General features: G+C 47.0%; 1 protein-coding gene across 1 annotated transcript; it reads left to right on the top strand.

The window, feature by feature from the left end:
- Positions 1–559: 559 nt before the first annotated feature.
- Positions 560–12,613, top strand: CST8 (cystatin 8; the record flags this gene model as incomplete). Its single annotated transcript, XM_081255187.1, has 3 exons — positions 560–787; positions 10,685–10,798; positions 12,530–12,613. 3 exons carry the CDS (start codon positions 560–562, stop codon positions 12,611–12,613), a joined length of 426 nt encoding a protein of 141 aa, XP_081111313.1.
- Positions 12,614–16,872: the final 4,259 nt, after the last annotated feature.

The following is a 16,872-nucleotide window of genomic DNA, read 5'->3' as shown; positions in this document are numbered from 1 at the left end:
TTGTCTGCATCTGACACATTAGCCACTGCCTCTGCCTCGTGAGCCAAATCCTGGTGACCTTCTGTGGCAGAAGGGATTCCTCTAAAGCAAATGCACTTTACAAGCCGCGACCCCTCCTACGCGTGAGTGAGACCGAGGCAGGGCAGCCCTGGTCTGAAGCAGACACGCAGCCCCGTGGCCGTTTCCTCCTGTGTAAAGGGTTTTGCAGCCCCACGGGGCTCTGATGATGAGAGGCCACACAGCACGTGCAGTGCCTACCACAGGGCCCAACGCAGCCGGCTGGAAGGACAGGCGTGTGTGTGTGTACACGTATGTGTGCATCCCTCCCACATGTGAGTGCACAGAGGTGTGTGTCCTTCCAGAAAGGAAACATCCATGGGAAAATGGACTGAATTGCACATTTCGCAGGCGCCTTCTTTTTTGGGCAGGCGACGTTAACCGCTGTTCTCCCCTTTCCGCCTGCAGCAGAGGTAAGAGGGGCTGGGTGCAGACGCAGCAGGGCCCGGCCAGCCTTGCGAGGACAGGAGGGACTCGGCCGTGCCCCCTGGGCTGAGGGGCCATGGCCAGGCTCCGCCCCGGCCTGCTGCTCCTGATGGCCACGGTGGCCCTCGCGTCCAGAGGTGTCCAGGCCTGGGGTTCATCAAAGGTGGTGAGGAAATTCCAAGATGTCCCCGAATCCTACGTATATGTGCAGCAGGCACTGTGGTTCGCCATGAAGGAGTACAACAAGGCCAGCAAGGACAAGTACACCTTCAAGGTGTTGCAGATTCTGAAGTCCCAGGAGCAGGTTGGTGGCTTTCACTCCCCGTTCTCTGTCCCCACACTCGCCTTTGTGGCAGGGCTGTCGTCCGTGGAGAGAAGCTGAGAGACACCTGAGCCAGCATTTATGAACTTTATTTTAGGGGTTTTGGGAAGAAAGTTAATTAAACTTCCTCCTTTATCATTCTGGGGTAAAACATAATATATCCATTCAAATAACTTAAACTTAGTTATAGCCACATCAGAAAACACAGGTAAGAGCCCAGAAGGGCTCCTGAAGGGGTCAAGTTTGGGACAGTTTGAGCTGATATCATCAACCTAAGTGGCTACAGGGATGGATTATAACACATTTAACAAGTGAACAAACTCCACATCCAGCTTTCACTGTAAAAAGGAACCAGGGCGGAAGGGAAGGCTCTTTTTTTACAGAAAAATGCCTACTTAGAGAGGTGAAAGAATATGAAACTAGAAAATCGCCTTTTGTAACCACCATGGTGATAACTAACTCAGGCCGAAGATCAGCAATGACTCCTCCACCCGGTGTGGGGGGAGAGGGGGAGGGGGAGGGGGAGGGAGGAGGGTGGACCGCTATAGGGATTGCTTGTTAATTAATTACAACCAGGACACACGGGACAAATTGACACCGTGTGCCTCTGATGTGACATCACTGCAGGGACACAGCGTCGCCTGCATACGGTGTTCCTGCTCCAAATGCCTGAGGGTGATCTCGAGGGACAATTAGACGAGTCCGTATTATGCGGCGTTCTCTAAGACCGCTTAAAAATATCAGTGCTGGGCTTCCCTGGTGGCGCAGTGGTTGAGAGTCCGCCTGCCGATGCAGGGGACACGGGTTCGTGCCCCGGTCCGGGAGGATCCCACATGCCGCGGAGCGGCTGGGCCCGTGAGCCATGGCCGCTGAGCCTGCGCGTCCGGAGCCTGTGCTCCGCAACGGGAGAGGCCACAGCAGTGAGAGGCCCACGTACCGCAAAAACAAACAAAAAAATAAATAAATAAAATCAGTGCTGTGAAAGACGGGGAAAAAGAAGGAGACGGTTCTCATTAAAGGAGGCTTAAGAAACATGACGTTAAATGCAAAACGTGATCCTGTATTGTCTCTTAGATTTAAAATTATACTGTAACGGATGTTCTTAGGGCAGTTGGAAGGATTTGAACACGGACCATGTCTGAGAAGAGTGCATTGAACCAGCGCTGTGTTTCCTGAGAAAGAGGGGTGTCCTGAGGTTTATGCAGGAGCCCGAGATGGGAGGTGGAGGGGTGAGCAACGAGAGGGGTCGGCAGAGGGTGAGGGGGCCCCACTGGGCCCGGGTTACGTGTGACGCCGGCCTGACCTACACCTCTGCCCCCTTCCTCCTCCACTCGCCCCATCTGCCCTCTAACCTGCGCTGCCCACCCTCCAGCCACCGTCAACCTGCCTCCGTTTCCGGTTTTCTTATGTGGGTAGAAGTTTCACTCAGCGTCTGGATCCCCTAAGAGGCCGGGACCCCTGGCTCCTGGCCACCTGCACAGGCTGTGGGCCCCGGGTTCCTGCTGGTTCTCCGTGTGGCCCCAGTTGTGTGGTTTGTGTTTTTAGGCAGTGACACCTGGTCCAGGATGTGCGTCCCCAATGGGTGGCTGAAGTAAAACCTCATGGATGTCGATGCCCCAGGGGGCTCAGATTTGGTACCTGTTCTTAGTGAAGTTCCCGTCTTTCCCAGGATTAGTCCACTTTCTTGGACATTTTAATCTGTGCTCTCCATTTACAGAAATAGATATACATGGTTCTGCTTTAAAGGCAGGTATTTAATAATAAAATAAACCAAAGACCCACATAGCTCAAGACTAACGAATCATTTCTTAGTGTTTGCTACTTCTTTTCACGAATGTACATTTTTTGTGTGTGTGGTTTTCTTTTTTTGTTTTTTTTTAACCAGATAGCACCATTTATTAAAAAGAGCATTATTTCTACACTATACCACAGTGTCACCCCTGCCAAGCATGAGGTATTCTGCAGATGTAGGACTCTTTTCTATTCTTTTTTTTAAATTTTTTAATTTAATTTTATTTTTTATACAGCAGGTTCTTATTAGTCATCCATTTTATACACATCAGTGTATACATGTCAATCCCAATCTCCCAGTTCATCAGACCACCACTCCCACCCCCGACCGCTTTCCCCTCTTGGTGTCCATACATTTGTTCTCTACATCTGTGTCTCAATTTCTGCCCTGCAAACCAGTTCATCTGTACCATTTTTCTAGGTTCCACATATATGTGTTAATATAAAATATTTGTTTTTCTCTTTCTGACCTACTTCACTCTGTATAGCAGTCTCTAGATCTATCACGTCTCTACCCAATTTCGTTCCTTTTTATGACTGAGTAATATTCCATTGTGTATATGTACCACATCTTCTTTATCCATTCGTCTGTCAATGGGCATTTAGGTTGCTTCCATGACCTGGCTATTGTAAATAGTGCTGCAATGAACATTGGGGTGCATGTGTCTTTTTGAAATATGGTTTTCTCTGGGTATATGCCCAGAAGTGGGATTGCTGGGTCATAGGGTAATTCTATTTTTAGTTTTTAAAGGAACCTCCATACCATTCTCCATAGTGGCTGTATCAATTTACATTCCCACCAACAGTGCACGAGGGTTCCCTTTTCTCCACACCCTCTCCAGCGTTTGTTAGTTGTAGATTTTCTGATGATGCCCATTCTAACTGGTGTGAGGTGATACCTCAGTGTAGTTTTGATTTGCATTTCTCTAATAATTAGTGATGTTGAGCAGCTTTTCATGTGCATCTTGACCATCTGTATGTCTTCTTTGGAGAAATGTCTATTTAGGTTTTCTGCCCATTTTTGGATTGGGTTGTTTGTTTTGTTAATATTGAGCTGCATGAGCTGTTTATATATTTTGGAGATTAATCCTTTGTCCATTGATTCATTTGAAAATATTTTTTCCCATTCTGAGGGTTGTCTTTTCATCTTGTTTATGGCTTCCTTTGCTGTGCAAAAGCTTCTAAGTTTCATTAGGTCCCATTTGTTTATTTTTGTTTTTATTTCTGTTACTCTAGGAGGTGGATCAAAAAAGATCTTGCTGTGATTTATGTCAAAGAGTGTTCTTCCTATGTTTTCCTCTAAGAGTTTTATAGTGTCCAGTCTTACATTTAGGTCTCTAATCCATTTTGAGTTTATTTTTGTGTATGGTGTTAGGGAGCGTTCTAATTTCATTTTTTACATGTAGCTGTCCAGTTTCCCCAGCATCACTTATTGAAGAGACTGTCCTTTCTCTATTGTATACCCTTGCCTCCTTTGTCATAGATTAGTTGACCATAGGTGCGTGGGTTTATCTCTGGGCTTTCTATCTTGTTCCATTGATTTATATTTCTGTTTTAGTTCCAGTACCATATTATCTTGATTACTGTAGCTTTGTAGTATCGTCTGAAGTCAGGGAGTCTGATTCCTCCAGCTCCGTTTTTTTTCCCTCAAGACTGCTTTTGTTTTTTGGGGTCTTTTTTGTATCCATACAAATTTTAAGACTTTTTGTTCAGTTCTGTAAAAAATGCCATTGGTAATTTGATAGGGATTGCATTGAATCTGTAGACTGCTTTGGGTAGTATAGTCATTTTCACAACGTTGATTCTTCCAATCCAAGAACATGGTATATCCCTCCATCTGTTTGTATCATCTTTAATTTCTTTCATCAGTGTCTTATAGTTTTCTGCCATACAGATCTTTTGTCTCCCTAGGTAGGTTTATTCCTAGGTATTTTATTCTTTTTGTTGCAGTGGTAAATGGGAGTGTTTCCTTAATTTCTCTTTCAGATTTTTCATCATTAGTGTATAGGAATGCAAGAGATTTCTGTGCATTAATTTTATATCCTGCAACTTTACCAAATTCATTGATTAGCTCTAGTAGTTTTCTGGTGGCATCTTTAGGATTCTCTATGTATAGTATCATGTCATCTGCAAACAGTGACAGTTTTACTTCTTCTTTTCCAACTTGTATTCCTTTTATTTCTTTTTCTTCTCTGATTGCCATGGCTAGGACTTCCAAGCCTATGTAGAATAATAGTGGTGAGAGTAGACATCCTTGTCTTGTTCCTGATCTTAGAGGAAATGTTTTCAGTTTTTCACCATTGAGAATGATGTTTGCTGTGGGTTTGTCGTATATGGCCTTTATTATGTTGAGGTAGGTTCCCTCTATGCCCACTTTCTGGAGAGTTTGTATCATAAATGGGTGTTGAATTTTGTCAAAAACTTTTTCTGCATCTATTGAGATGATCATATGGTTTTTATTCTTCAATTTGTTAATATGGTGTATTGCATTGATTGATTTGTGTATATTGAAGAATCCTCGCATCCCTGGGATAAATCCCACTTGATCATGGTGTTTGATCCTTTTAATGTGTTGTTGGATTCTGTTTGCTAGTATTTTGTTGAGCATTTTTGCATCTATATTCATCAGTGATATTGGTCTGTAATTTTCTTTTTTTGTAGTATCTTTGTCTGGTTTTGGTATCAGGGTGATGGTGGCCTCATAGAATGAATTTGGAAGTGTTCTTTCCTCTACAATTTTTTGGAAGAGCTTGAGAAGGATGGGCGTTAGCTCTTTTCTAAATGTTTGATAGAATTCACTTGTGAAGCCACCTGGTCCTGGGCTTTTGTTTGTTGGAAGATTTTAAATCACGGTTTCAATTTCATTACTTGTGATTTGTCTGTTCATATTTTCTATTTCTTCCTGGTTCAGTCTTGAAGGTTATACCTTTCTAGGAATTTGTCCATTTCTTCCAGGTTGTCCATTTTATTGGCATAGAGTTGCTTGTTGTAGTCTCTTAGGATCCTTTGTATTTCTGCAGTGTCTGTTGTAACTTCTCCTTTTTCATTTCTAATTTTATTGATTTGAGTCCTCTCCCTCTTTCTCTTGATGAGTGTGGCTAGTGGTTTATCAATTTTGTTTCTCTTCTGAAAGAACAAGCTTTTAGTTTTATTGATATTTGTTATTGTTTTCTTTGTTTCTATATCATTTATTTCTGCTCTGATCTTTATGATTTCTTTCCTTCTGCTAACTTTGGGTTTCGTTTGTTCTTTTTTCTCTAGTTTCTTTAGGTGTAAGGTTAGATTGTTTATTTGAGATTTTTCTTGTTTCTTGAGGTAGGCTTGTATAGCTATAAACTTCCCTCTTAGAACTGCTTTTGCTGCATCCCGTAGGTTTTGGATCGTCGTGTTTTCGTTGTCATATGTCTCTAGGTATTTTTTTTTTTTTTTTTTTTTTTTTTTTTTTTTTTTTGCTGTACGCGGGCCTCTCACTGCTGTGGCCTCTCCCGTTGCGGAGCACAGGCTCCGGACACACAGGCTCCGCGGCCATGGCTCGCGGGCCCAGCCGCTCCGCGGCATGTGGGATCTTCCGGGATAGGGGCACGAACCCGTGTCCCCTGCATCGGCAGGCGGACTCTCAACCACTGCGCCACCAGGGAAGCCCTCTAGGTATTTTTTGATTTCCTCTTTGATTTCTTCAGTGATCTCTTGGTTATTTAGTAATGCATTGTTTAGCCTCCATGTGTTTTTGTTTTTTCCTTTTCTTCCCCTGTAATTGATTTCTAATCTCATAGCATTGTGTTCAGAAAAGATGCTTGATATGATTTCAATTTTTTAAAATTTACTGAGGCTTGATTTGTGACCCAGGATGTGATCTATCCTGGAGAATGTTCCGTGCGCACTTGAGAAGAAAGTGTAATCTGCTTTTTTTTGATGTAATGTCCTATAAATATCAATCAAATCTACCTGGTCTATTGTGTCATTTAAAGCTTGTGTTTCTTTATTAATTTTCTGTTTGGATGATCTGTCCATCGGTGTAAGCGAGGTGTTAAAGTCCCCCACTGTTATTGTGTTACTGTTGATTTCCTTTTTTATAGCTGTTAGCAGTTGCCTTATGTATTGAGGTGTTCCTATGTTGGGTGCATATATATTTATAATGGTTTTATCTTCTTCTTGGATTGATTCTTTGATCATTAGGTAGTATCCTTCCTTGTCTCCTTTAACATTCTTTATTTTAAAGTCTATTTTACCTGATATGAGTATTGCTACTCCAGCTTTCTTTTGATTTCCATTTGCATGGAATATCTTTTTCCATCCCCTCACTTTCAGTCTGTATGTGTCCCTAGGTCTGAAGTGGGTCTCTTGTAGACAGCAAATATATGGGTCTTGTTTTTGTATCCATTCAGCCAGTCTATGTCTTTTGGTTGGAACATTTGATCCATTCACATTTAAGGTAATTATCGATATATATGTTCCTATTACCATTTTCTTAATTGTTTTGGGTTCGTTTTTGTAGGTCCTTTTCTTCTCTTGTGTTTCCCACTTAGAGAAGTTCCTTTAGCATTTCTTGTAGAGCTGGTTTGGTGGTGCTGAATTCTCTTATCTTTTGCTTGTCTGTAAAGCTTTTGATTTCTCTATTGAATCTGAATGAGATCCTTGCCAGGTAGACTAATGTTGGTTGTAGGTTCTTCCCTTTCATCACTTTAAGTATATCATGCCACTCCCTTCTGGCCTGTAGAGTTTCTGCTGAGAAATCAGCTGTTAAGCTTATGGGAGTTCCCTTGTATGTTATTTGTCATTTTTTCCTTGCTGCTTTCAATAATTTTTCTTTGTCTTTAATTTTTGCCAATTTGATTACTATGTGTCTCAGTGTGTTTCTCCTTGGGTTTATCCTGTACGGGACTCTCTGCACTTCGTGACTTGGGTCGCTATTTCCTTTCCCACGTTAGGGAAGTTTTTGACTATAATCTCTTCAAATGTTTTCTTGGGTCCTTTGTCTCTCTCTTCTCCTTCTGGGACCCCTATAATGTGAATGTTGTTGCATTTAATGTTGTCCCAGAGGTCTCTTAGGCTGTCTTCATTTCTTTTCCTTCTTTTTTCTTTATTCTGTTCCGCAGCAGTGAATCCACCATTCTGTCTTCCAGGTCACTTATCTGTTCTTCTGCCTCCGTTATTCTGCTATTGATTCCTTCTAGTGTAGTTTTCATTTCAGTTATTGTATTGTTCATCTCTGTTGGTTTGTCCTCTAATTCTTCTAGGTCTTTGTTAAACATTCCTTGCATCTTCTCGATCTTTGCCTCCATTCTTTTACCGAGGTCCTGGATCATCTTCGCTATCGTTATTCTGAATTCTTTTTCTGGAAGGTTGCCTCTCTCCGCTTCGTTTAGTTGTTTTTCTGGGGTTTTATCTTGCTCCCTCATGTGGTACATAGCTCTCTCTGCCTTTTCATCTTGTCTGTCTTTCCGTGAATGTGGTCTCTGTTCCACAGGCTGCAGGACTGCAGTTCTTCTTGCTTCTGCTGCCTGCCCTCTGGTGGAGGAGGCTCTCTAGGAGGCCTGTGCACGCGTCCTGATGGGAGGGACTGGCCACGAATGTACATTTTATTTCTCAGTTGACTGTCAGCTCAAATGCAGGTAAGGATGCAAAAGAATCAGGTAGAAACAGGTTCAGAAAGAGGCTAGAGCAGAAGTGTTTAAAGCTCCTTGGAATTCCAGCTACAAACTGCTGAAAAATATATGGAAGAAAGGAGGTAAGGAAGAATGCACCACCCCCCAAACAAAAATAACTCCTAATGAAAGTGAACAGAAAAATGCTGGGTGAAAATTCGGATAAAAATAACACATGCCCAGGAGCTATAGAAAGAAAACTGCTCTATTCCGTTGGATGATTTAAGTTAAAAGTGCAAAGATCTTTACCAGCAGTGCCCACTAACAGCCTGAAGCCAAACCTGGCCCACTTCTCATCTTTGTACATCCCGTGAGCTACAAATGATTATAAGAAACAAAGGAACGAGACTATTTTGTGACATATGAAAATTACATTACATTGAAACTTCAGTGTCCATAAACACAATTTTATTAGAACACCGCCACACACACTTTTTTTTTTTTTTTTTTTTTTTTTTTTGCGTTACATGGGCCTCGCACTGTTGTGGCCTCTCCCGTTGCGGAGCACAGGCTCCGGACGCGCAGGCTCAACGGCCATGGCTCACGGGCCCAGCCGCTCTGCGGCATGTGGGATCTTCCCGGACCTGGGCACGAACCCGTGTCCCCTGCATCGGCAGGTGGACTCTCAACCGCTGCGCCACCAGGGAAGCCCCACACACACTTTTTGAGGGTCCTCTGGGCTGTATTTGTGCTGCAAAGCCTGGAATATTTCCTCTCTGGCCTTTGAAGAAAAAGCATGTGGCCGCCTGCTCCAGTTCATAGCTGGCTGGGGTTCTGCTGCCGATTTCACACACAGCGAAGACTGGTAGGAAAGACCGCCAATGGCAGCCTGGAGCCATGTTTACTTTGTGCTAGATCCAGTGGCTTTCTGTAGGCACACTCAGGTTTTCAGGTTCACATAGGAGGAAACAGGCACAGAGAGGTTTAGTAACTTGCCCAGGGTCACACAGCTACTAAGTAGAAGAGCCAAGATTTAAACCCATGCTGCCTGCTCTTAATCTGTCCATGCTATTGCCTCTGAGTGATGCTGGATGGGATGAAGGTGATGGGACGTTGCAGCCAGCCAGGAGGGGATGGTGTCACAGGAGGCCAGGAGAGTCAGAGAGGCCTGGTCATGAAAGGAGTGAGGGGCTGCCTCCGAAGCTGGATCCCCATCTGCCTCCCTTTCCTGGGCAATTGGGGGTCAAGACGGAGCTGGTGGTCAGTCAGTGATTGCTGAGCGTGATTTGGGAGTCTGTTTTCTTGATAATTTTCACTTGGAAATATAATTCAAAACTAAAGCACTCCTTCTCAGCTGGGCATGGATTTTGCTCCACAGGGCATTTTTGGCAATGCCCAGAGATGTTTCTGGTCATCACAACTGAAGGGGCTGCTACTGAGATTGGGGTGGTGGAGGCCAGGGATGTGGGTCACCACCCTCCAGGCACAGCACGGCCCCCCCATGGCCAAGAAGGACCCAGCTCCAAATGCCAACAGAGCTGAGGCAGAGAAACTTAATATCCAGTCATGAAAAATGTGCTAGGGGTACATTTGGAAGTAGTTGAGGTAAAAAGTGAAAGTGACCACTGATTTCTTGCATCCCCCATGGACTCATCAATCCTGGGGGCACCCCACAAGTGTCCTTTCAGACACTTAGATGCATAACTGAAAAATCTTAAGTATACTTTATATTCATGAAACTGTACTTAAAATTCTGCCTACACCCATTTTGTTCAATGCCCAGGTGACTTTTCTAGAACTTCCAAAATGTTTACTGTATTTTCCAAATTATCTCTTATTCTTCTGGGCTCAGTTATGGTGCTTAACTAACTTGGTCATTCTCATTCACATGCTCTCTCCCTGACGTCTCGTAAACTTTGTTTCCCTGTTCATTGTTTAATCATGAGAGTGGACATTTGCCATTGTTCATCTGCATTTCCTTGTGAGACCCTTCTTGAGTACAGCGCTGACGGGAGCTCTGCATGGGGAGGGGAGGGGAGGGGAGATGCCCAGAAAGTCAGGGATTTGGGAGGGTATATGACGTGGAAGAAGGCAAGGATGACTAAAACTACCAAAGCTTTAAAGGGAATCGATACACTCTCAGTGGATTTCGATGAAAATGCTGTTTATTTCCCAAGCTCCAATGAGCAAACCATTAGTTTTCCCAGGAAAATGGTCTTTAGGGGAATAGTTTTCTTGCTTTATTTTGGTGACAGTTGTCATTATTTTAAAATTAAATACCATAATGAGAGAGACTGAGAAACACAGAGAGAGAGAGAGCAAGGTAAGAGCCACCTGCATGTTACCCCAAAACTCTGGCCAAAAAAAAACAAAACTGTAGGAGAGAAGGAGGTGAGAAGACATCTTTTGCCCTAAGCAGTCAGTGACATGTTTGTTTATCAGAAATGACAATTGATACCACATATTCTTTTATGATCTCTAACTTTAAATTACTCATGGACAGGTCACGGATAGTTTGGATTACCTTCTTGAAGTCAAAATTGCCCGGACAATGTGCAAGAAAGCTTCAGGGGAAAATGAAAACTGCTTAGTACAATGGGATCCCAAAACGCAGAAGGTAGGTGCTAAGATAGAGTTCAACAGCCTTGGATCATCTTGCTCAAAATCACCTGTTACCCTCCAAGGATTCCTCCCAGTCTCTGCCCTTGCACGGATCATGGAACTCCTAGAGATGCCCCGTTTCTGACCTCATATATAGATTCGAGCTTATCCGTTTTCTTTATTTATTGCGACTTAGAAAGGAAGAAAGGGTAACTACCCGAGCTCCTTGGAAAATAAGTTTTAAAACCTGATACTGTTTTAAATAGTAATAGGCCCTATTCATTTAGTAGAAAATTTAGAAATTTTCCAAAGTATTAAGTAGCTTAAAATCAACTACAGAAGAGAAAAACAATCAACTAAAAATACCTTTATGGAAAGTTTACTGCCGTCAACTTATTTTTATGTATCCTAGTTTTTTCTATATTTTACATTTGTATTTTTGTGTAGTGGGGATCACACTGTACACTGTTCCACAATTTAGATTTTTATTTAATAATACAATCTAAGGATTTCCAAAACCGTAAAATTATTTGAGGGCATTATGTAATGAAACTATTTGACTTCGTTTAATGGTGTTTCCACATATTATTTAGTCAACCCCTGAGAAATGATTATTTAAGTTTTTCTAATTTTTAGCTATTATGAACAGTGCCATAATGAATATTCTTCTTTATTTCTGTTTGTGTGTATATCTGATTGTTGTTGCCTTGTGGACAGAGTTCCAAGAAGTTGAATTCCTTGTCCAATATTTTTTCACCTCTTAAAGATTTTTAATATGTTAATACAGTGGTAAAGTATCCTCTATGGTTGATTTTCATAATTGGGTTTTCAATCCCTTTATTTCGCGATTGTTTCCTGTCTACCCTGGCGATCACAAGTTAAGCAATTAGTTAATCCTCTGGTAAGCACACTACCTGCCCTCCCTGCCCTCCCTGCCACTGCCAGGAACCAGCTCCACCCATCCTGATGCCCCTCCGGCCTGGACACCCTGCCGACCTGGCCTCAGTTCCTCCGTGGCCTGTCTGGGTTACTGGTCACTTGGTCCTATTTCCCCCTCAGCCTGGCCCCTCAGTCTGTGTATCTTATGCAACTTCACTTCTACTGGATGTTGCCATAAAGAGCTATTCGTCCTTTATATTTTTATTCTAACTGAATAAAGATTTTAGGTGAGAGGAGGGACACAGTGATCTCATCCATACCAGGAGCCTGGAGCCCCGCTCCCTCTGCAGGCCCTGTGTCTCCTCCCAGCTCCCCAGCTGCAAGCTTTCCCTGGTGGAATCTGGCCAGACTCTGACACCGCTTTCCAAGGCGTGCAGGACCCTGGCTATTCTTGTGGTGCTATCTCCCCTGGGAAGGACCCACTGGGCCCTCCACGCTGCGTGGGGTCTCCATGGGCTGCAGTAAGTTGGCATGTCTGGAGAAGGGCCAGAGCTGGACACGAGGATTTCTTGAGGATAATTGGTCCTGGGTTCCAACTATTACTCACATGGAGCAAATGGAGCCACAACCGTGATGGCTTCAGCTCTCAGGGAGGTGAACCGATGGGGGTCCATCCCAGTCATGAGTCTGGCTGCTCTGCCATTGGGCCAACAGCTTGGGGGTCCGTAGAGGTGTGGCTGGCTCGGACGGCCTTTTGGCCCTCTTGAAGCCAAATCCTGGCACCTGGAAATAGGAACTTCTGGGGTTTTCTGACTTGTGTTTTTTGCAATTTTTCTTACAAGCTGGTTATTGTTTTTGTCTCTTTCAGATGTTTCATTGCACCTTTATTGTGGCATCCAAACCCTGGAACTTTGAACTCAATATGCTGAAGGAAGAATGCCAGCCTGTCTAATGGTCTTCTAGCACATTCTGCCGCTCTCATGAGCATTTAAAGAAGCAAAGACACTCGCAAAACATTTAAATAACACATCTGACCTATTGACTTCATTTTGTAGCCTTCTTGCTTTTTTGTGCATTCTTCAGGGGTGGAGGCTGAGAATGCGGTGCCGGGCTGGGTAGTGTCTTCTGCTTGGTCAACGCATTTACCAGCAGGGGCAGTCTGCTCCCAATGAATGGAAGAGAACCTGAACCTGTTTCCTTATTTCACCAAACTCTGGGCACAATTTACTTTCACTGACAGCGCTTTGTGTGGAACTAATAGGGAGACCCACCCCTCCACTGCTTCAGGCTGGTGGGTAGTTTCTGCAAGGCTCTGAAGATGAGTTGAGAAGGTTCCTCCATGGATTTCCACAGAAATATCCCTGCCCAGGACTCTGGAAGACACAGCAAAATGGCTTTAGAAACAGTTTTAAGCCCCCTGATCCAACCTGGGAGCTAGCTGTATCATTTAGAGATTTGTGTTTTACTTTTGGTTTTGAATTGAGGCAGAAAAATGCAAGAGGGATGGTACACGGAGAGTAGGCTGCATTTGTGCATGTGTGTGTGTGTGTGCACACGTGTGTGTGCTCGCACAGGGTAAGAGGTATAATCTAATGCTGCGTGACTCATCACCTTGCCCTTGGTGCTTAAGCAATGTATTTATGTCTCCGTGGTGTCTGTGCACCAGGGGTCTGGGGTGGCTTGGCTAATGTCACCTATCCTGAGGTCACACTCAGGCTCTGACGGCACTGCGCTTGTCTGAAGGTGAGTTTGGCCCCGGAGAACCCATTCTCCAGGTGGCTTGCCCTCCTGGCTGCTGGCTGGTGTTGGCTGTCGGCAGGTGGTGTCTGCTGTCCTCGGTGCGGGCCTCTCCACTTGGCCTCTGTGCGCTGGGTGAGGGGGATGGGCTCCTCTGGACAGAGTGTCCAAGAGACGGGGATGGAAGCCACGGCGCGCTCGGTGACCCAGCTTCAGATGTGACACACCATCACCTCTTTGTGTTGTTGGTCACCTAGATCAGCTCTGGTTCAGTGTGGGAGGGGAGGCTTAAAGACGTGATGACCAGGAGATACGCTTCAGCAGAGGCCATGGAGGAGGCAGGCTCTCGCTGTGTGTGTGTGTGTGTGTATGTGTAGGGCTGGGCTGAGATGGTGAAGAGGGTCAATATGACAAGAAGGAAGCACGTTCCAAAATGTAGGTGTGGAAACTACAGCACTGGTGTGCAGGTGAGGGCCAGCCAGGTAAGTGTCAACAGCCACACAGGAGCAGGTCGAAGCCCACCTGGCTGACAGGTGAACCCTCCCTGGGACTCCTCCTCTGGCAGGACTTGCCTGCGGTGAGCATCTGTGAGGGGTGGGCTGGACAGCGGGGTGCCTGATGCTCCTGAGAGGAGCCCACCGCCAATGCAGGACTTGGGGGAGAAATACCTCCGTTCTTTTTTATAAATTACAGCGTAATTGACCTACAACACTGTTAGTTCCAACTGCACAACAATATTCCTCTATGTTACAAAGTGAGCCCCAAGATAAGTCTAGTTACCATCTGTCACCCTATTGATACAAAGTTATTACAATATTATTGACTGCCCCCATGCTGGACATTTCATCCTTGTGTCTCATTTATAACTAGACTTTTGTACCTCTTAATCCCCCTCACCCTTTTCATTCACCCCCCTCCCCCCAGCATAGATCATCAAGAATTTGGGGGGAAAAAACGGAGAAAGAGTCACAAATGCACCTCCAGCAGGGCATGTTGTTTTCCCAGGCTGACAACCGCGACGAGGAAACCAGCGTCCAAATCCCACGGCTGTTCTAGCTCCCTGGGAGTCTGGGGACCAGGGCTGGGGGAGGTGCAGACGGGGGAGCGGGCTGAGGAGTATACAGGGAAGGGACGGCCAGCTGCTGGGTGTGTCCCTGCGTCCATCACCAGACAGCCCCACCCCTTCCTGTCCACCGGAGAGGCCCGGGCAACTGCAAAGTCCTCCCAAGGTCTCCACTTGCTTATTCCTTTGTGTTGAGTCCTTATTTATTGAGCCCCAGGGCTGTGCCTGGACCCTGACATGTGGGAAAGCTGAGGAAAGTGTCCGAATCTGCCCCTGGCAGATGGGCAAGTGGGCACAGAGCAGAACACAGGGTCTGGAGGCAAGGCATTTGGTCACTGATGCTGCATTTCCTTTCATGGCCCTCTCGATGCCCAGCTGCAAGCCTTGGTGACCCAGAGCCTATGGCCGACAGGTCAGCAGCTGGGAGGGCAGAGTCCCCACTAGTCTCTCGTTTCAGGAGAGGGGGGTGCCTGCCTTAGCTGTGGGCTGTGCTTGGAGCCCAGCAATCCTGCCTCTGCCTCCGGCAGGGTGTTGCCCAGGCATGGACAACAGGGCCAGAAACCCACTTCCCTGATTCTTCAGAGCACAGATTCCAGTGGCAGGAAGGGGCCCAGCACACACCATTCCAGGCAGAGGTGTGCAGGGTCAGGGAGGAGGCTCCTCCCACCAGGACAGGTCCCTCAGTCCACACCTGTGCTCACCAAGCTAAGCAGCGCGGGTGTCCTACCTTCTGGACTAGTGAGGGATAGTGGGGTCGGGACAAACCCAGGCCCTGCAGCTCCCCTCCAGGGGGAGATGCACTGGCAAAGCCCCACGTGTGTGGGCTGACAGGCAGCGCACCAGCCCTGGCAGAAGCCGGGTTTGACGCCCCTCCCGGGGTCCCTCCACAGCCCCAGGAAAGGGCTGAGCTCATGAGGGGCCGGGCAGCTTCCCCACATTGGGATGACCTCAGAGGAGACCCTTTCCCAGGAGTTGCTTGAGGAGAATTGCGGCGTCGATTCCTTGGAAACACGATGGGAATCACAGTGCGTAAAGGATCCTTTAAGCTTCCTTTGGCGGAAACAGCCAGGAGTCAGGAAAGGCCTCAGAGGGAGAAAGAGGAGGGGTGGGAGAGGGTCTTGGAGAGCAACTTGCCTGGTCCAGGCCCAGGTGGCAGGGGGACAAGAGCACAGCTGTGCCTAGGCTGAGCAACGCCCACCAACAGCGAGGATGCCCGTGTCGGGGCTCCCCTTGGCTCTGCTGGAGTCCTCACACCACACCAAGTGTCCCCTCTCCAGGAGACCCTGCGACACACACTTGGGAGCAGGTTTTGATTCAGGAGGTGATCGCGGCAGCACCAGGAGAGGAGGCAAGAAGGGAGAAGGTCCACGTGGCTGCTACCAAGAGTCCCAGGACAGCCACGGGCTTCTGCACACCCACCTCTGAATGGCCGCCCTGGGGCAGGGTTGCTGAGCCCGGAGACACAGCTCAGATGCACCCATGTTCCTAGCTTGTGCCACCTGCGGCTGGCTCAGGTGTCCAAGGGAGAGAAACCCACCCCACGAACCGGCTGCCCTGCTGGCAGGACGGCCTCAGCTGCCCAGCCCCCAACCTCTGGAACCAGGCGGCACAAAGCTGCTTGCAGTGCTGACGTTTAATGACCAATTCTACGGGAGGAAATGACAGGGAGGAATGTCCACATTGCCCGGATGTGACACCCAGACACCTGCTCGTACAGAGGACAGAACCAGAGCTGCTCAGCCACTGAAGGGCCACGACAGGGCATCACTGGTGCCCAGGAGGAGGACAGCGGAGCCCAGGCGGGTATGTGGTCTCACTCAGGGGAGCCCTCCGAGCAGGTGTTGTTCAGGAGTTGAAACCTTGTTCTCCAGGGTTCAGTGTCGATTGTAAAGAAGCAGGTGATGGTCTGCGGGACAAAGCACAGGGACAGAGAATGGCGGGAGGGGCCTTGGGAAGCATGTGGCTCCAGCTCTAAAGCCAGCATCCCCCCAACCTTGCCTTCCTGGGGTGGGCAGCTGGGGGTGCAGGCTCTGGCCCTGAGTCCTGGATGTTCCCGACCAGGGACTCTCTCCTGACCCCAGAGGCACCTGGGTCATTCTCCCCTCTCCAGCTCTGTGGTCTCCAGGGACCCGTCCCCCAGGATGTCCCAGTGTGACCCATGCCCCCAGCGTCCCAGCAGGGCCTCTGATCCAACTCAGGTTTGTCCCGGGGCGGGGCTCACCCGCCTTATCACCAGGGCAGGGCCTGGGAGGGAGGGCAGTGGGGCTCCTCAGCTTCCACCCCTCGGGCTCTGGGTCAGTGGCAGTGGGACCCGAGAGGGGGCTACTCGGCCAAGGTGATGTTGTTGCCCCCCCCCCCCGCACTTCTCCTGAAGGCAGGGAAGGGAGGTGGGTGAACACCAGGGAGGGGAC

This window comes from Mesoplodon bidens (genome assembly GCF_964165515.1).
Source record: "Mesoplodon bidens genome assembly, chromosome: 15".
Taxonomy (NCBI): Eukaryota; Metazoa; Chordata; class Mammalia; order Artiodactyla; family Ziphiidae; genus Mesoplodon; species Mesoplodon bidens.
This window is presented reverse-complemented; position numbering and strand designations above follow the sequence as displayed.